At 40.0% G+C, this 2901-nt stretch overlaps 1 protein-coding gene across 2 annotated transcripts in view; it reads right to left on the bottom strand.

Moving 5' to 3' along the window:
* Nucleotides 1-899: 899 nt before the first annotated feature.
* Nucleotides 900-2901, bottom strand: part of nt5c3a (5'-nucleotidase, cytosolic IIIA) — a 15430-nt gene continuing 13428 nt past the window's right edge. For both annotated transcript variants that reach the window (XM_035671978.1, XM_035671979.1), the window contains exon 8: nt 900-2550. In XM_035671978.1, coding sequence (XP_035527871.1) covers nt 2449-2550 — 102 coding nt within the window. In that variant the 3' untranslated portion in view covers nt 900-2448. The remainder of the gene's footprint in view (nt 2551-2901) is intronic.

The raw sequence follows: 2901 nt of genomic DNA, 5'->3' as shown, positions 1-2901 counted from the left end.
TACCCCTAGACCAACGAGCCACATTTACAAAAACTCCAACTATCAGTTCCTGAATGTACAAGATGCCACGTCGGCCAGACTTCTGTATTTTCTTTCAACTATTCCCACACTTCTTCAAAATGATCTTGTCCCATAGTGCCACCTGCAGGACATTTATGGTACTGCAGCCACATCTCGTGCCAGAACTCAAACTGTGTCTCAGGTTTCCCATTCACATTTCATACAGTTTCATACAGTTTCATACAGTCTGCGGGCACATTCAAGCAAACCAGCAGTTCATATAACATCAGTCTCATGTATGCACTCATCCCCAACTCAGCAATTACACAATATTGGTACTATTTTGGGGGCTTTCTTACACTTCCTTCACTAAAACTAAAATATTGAATATTTATATTATATTATCTCATGACTTGAATACCTCTCTTCAAATTCAGATTTTACATTTATATACGTAATACTGTGCATTATTGCTTCTTTCTGGGTCTGTATGGAAGCCTTTCCTCCTCCTGTTCTAAGTGATATAGATCAAACCTTCTATCCCACTATAGATCATTTTATTGGGGAATTTGATTTAGTGAAATACAAGATGTGAATGCATCCGTTTTTGGTTAATGTAGTGAATTAAAATCAAATTACCTCTTCATATTTCTGCACATATCCTTTAAATCCAATGTTGAAAGAGGTCAGTCTTGCTCAGTAATTTAAAGAATTGTCAAATTAAACCATAAATATTAAAAGGGACAGATTTTGTACCCCAGTATAAACTGTATGACAAACTCTCTGGTGGTTGAGAAGTCTTTTCACAATACATTGTGCCCTTTCTACACACTGTACACTATGTACTGCACATTTAAATACCATCAAACACAGAGGTTTAAAGACTGTTAGAGGATCCATGTTAGTCCAGATTTCTGTGATCCAGCCGTGGCTCACAAAATGACATTTTATTGCATTTTTAAATCACACCATCAAAGAAAAGAGAAAGCCATCTGCTTATAAAAATACAACACACAGGCCTCTACCTTAGGAGATCTCTCCAAATGCAGTGAAACAATATACATTTCCATAGAACGCCTACACAGTATGACATTATTCCCCATTTTAATGATATATATATATAATTTTTTTTTTGTCAACCATTTTTCAGACATAAACTTAATAAGAAAAAAGGCAACATGCAGGTGATAGCAGCACATTTAAAACACAAACAAAGAGAACATTCAACATGTTGCAACAAACAGACATTTTATAGCTTGAAGACGAATATTTCAGAGGTAGTGCTCAACATTGTAACCACAGAACGAGACGGTGATGACATTAAACAGGTCTGGGTTCTGATGAGCCACAGGCAGCAGGGTGCTTCCTTCTGTTTACTGAAATGGTGAACTAAACTACGCTTTAGATATACTGTCATTTTGCAGCACTTCATCGGTTACTTTGGTTGGAAGGGATTTTACTGTTGCAAGTCCCATTAATGACCACTAGAGGTCTTAATAATCTTGATCTTAATACTTAAGTCAGCCTTAAACACTGCCATGGAGAACACTTGATTGTTGAGTCAGCTAGAAGCTCACAAATTCACCAGTCTGCCATGAATGCTTCCAGAGTAAAGAGCGGCTTCTGCCTGTGTGTTGATATGATGCCAGATTAGCAAATTAGGATTAATAAAAGGCGTATAACATAACATGGCTTTACTGTGCAAGAATGTGCTCTACATCCACAAATCTAAACTACTGCCACATGTACAGGCCGACTGTCCCATACACCCAATTTAAAGTGCCTTTTCTCTGATTTTCCCCTTCAAACTAATTCTGTGTTGTTGTCATTATGTCGCTGCTGTCACATAGAAACGCATTGTTTACTAGGAATTACATTTTCCAACGTCCTTTACGCACTAATCCAAGAACCGCAAAAACTCTCTTGTTTTATGTCTCAGTTTCATAGTGATATAGAGTTGAGGAACTGAAGCATGCTGGGATAGCGCCAAAGAAAACACTGTGGGTGCCTGTATTATGGTATACAAATATAACCATATCAAAAATAATCCTATGAATAATAATGCGAACAATAATGTGCAAATTATAAAGATGGAGTGAGAGCTGGTGTGTGTTTTTAATCTCACTTTTGGTTATTATTTTATCATAAAACGACATCAGAAACGGACAAAACACACCAGAGACAGGCTGATGCTGCTGTGTGGACTTTTAAAACAGTTCATTCAGGAGATGTAAAATGTCTTAAAAAGGTTTACACAGGGTGGTGTGGGCGTGGGGGGGGTTGGGGGTCTGAAGTTGACCCAGGTGGGATCCAGAGCAAGTGGAGGGGTTGAATAGTGACCACTCTGGGAACCAGCGACAGAGGTTTAGGTTGGTGTCAGAGGTCTGACCGGCCCGAGGCTGGAAGAGGCTGATGGGAGGAGAGGAGTGGACTGGGTGGTGGGTGGAGTTATAGAACCTTCTGGAGGATGGCGTTGGGCACTTCCAGAGTCTCGTCCTTCACCAGGACGATGTCATAAGAGTCCAGATATTTGTCCAGTAGCTCTTCCACCTGCAGAGAGACACCAGAGGAGAACAGTTCATATCCCGACTCTCCAAGCAGCCACAGCAGCTGTCGCCATGGAGATGCGGTGGAAAACAGGTAAGCTAACGAATGGTACGTACTTAAGAGTTGGACATTTCTCTTTTTGCCTGAATTCTTAAAGTCACTAACCAGGACACAAGCACAGTCAGAATGAAGAATTTCCATCACATGTTGTTCACTAATAAGCTCTCAGGTCTCAAACTCCTCCTGGGCATTTTGCTCTGCTTGTAAAGACACACTGGTGAATAGCCAGTATATCATTGGCTGTTTAATTATAGGTTTTGCTCGTGAAGTTGAAAATTTCAGGGCTCGTCCGGG

The sequence above is a fragment of the Morone saxatilis genome, unplaced genomic scaffold (assembly GCF_004916995.1).
Source record: "Morone saxatilis isolate NCDOM2014 unplaced genomic scaffold, NCSU_SB_2.0 Contig24, whole genome shotgun sequence".
Lineage (NCBI taxonomy): Eukaryota > Metazoa > Chordata > Actinopteri > Moronidae > Morone > Morone saxatilis.
Note: the sequence above shows the minus strand (reverse complement) of the source record. Positions and strands in the feature narration are given on the sequence as shown.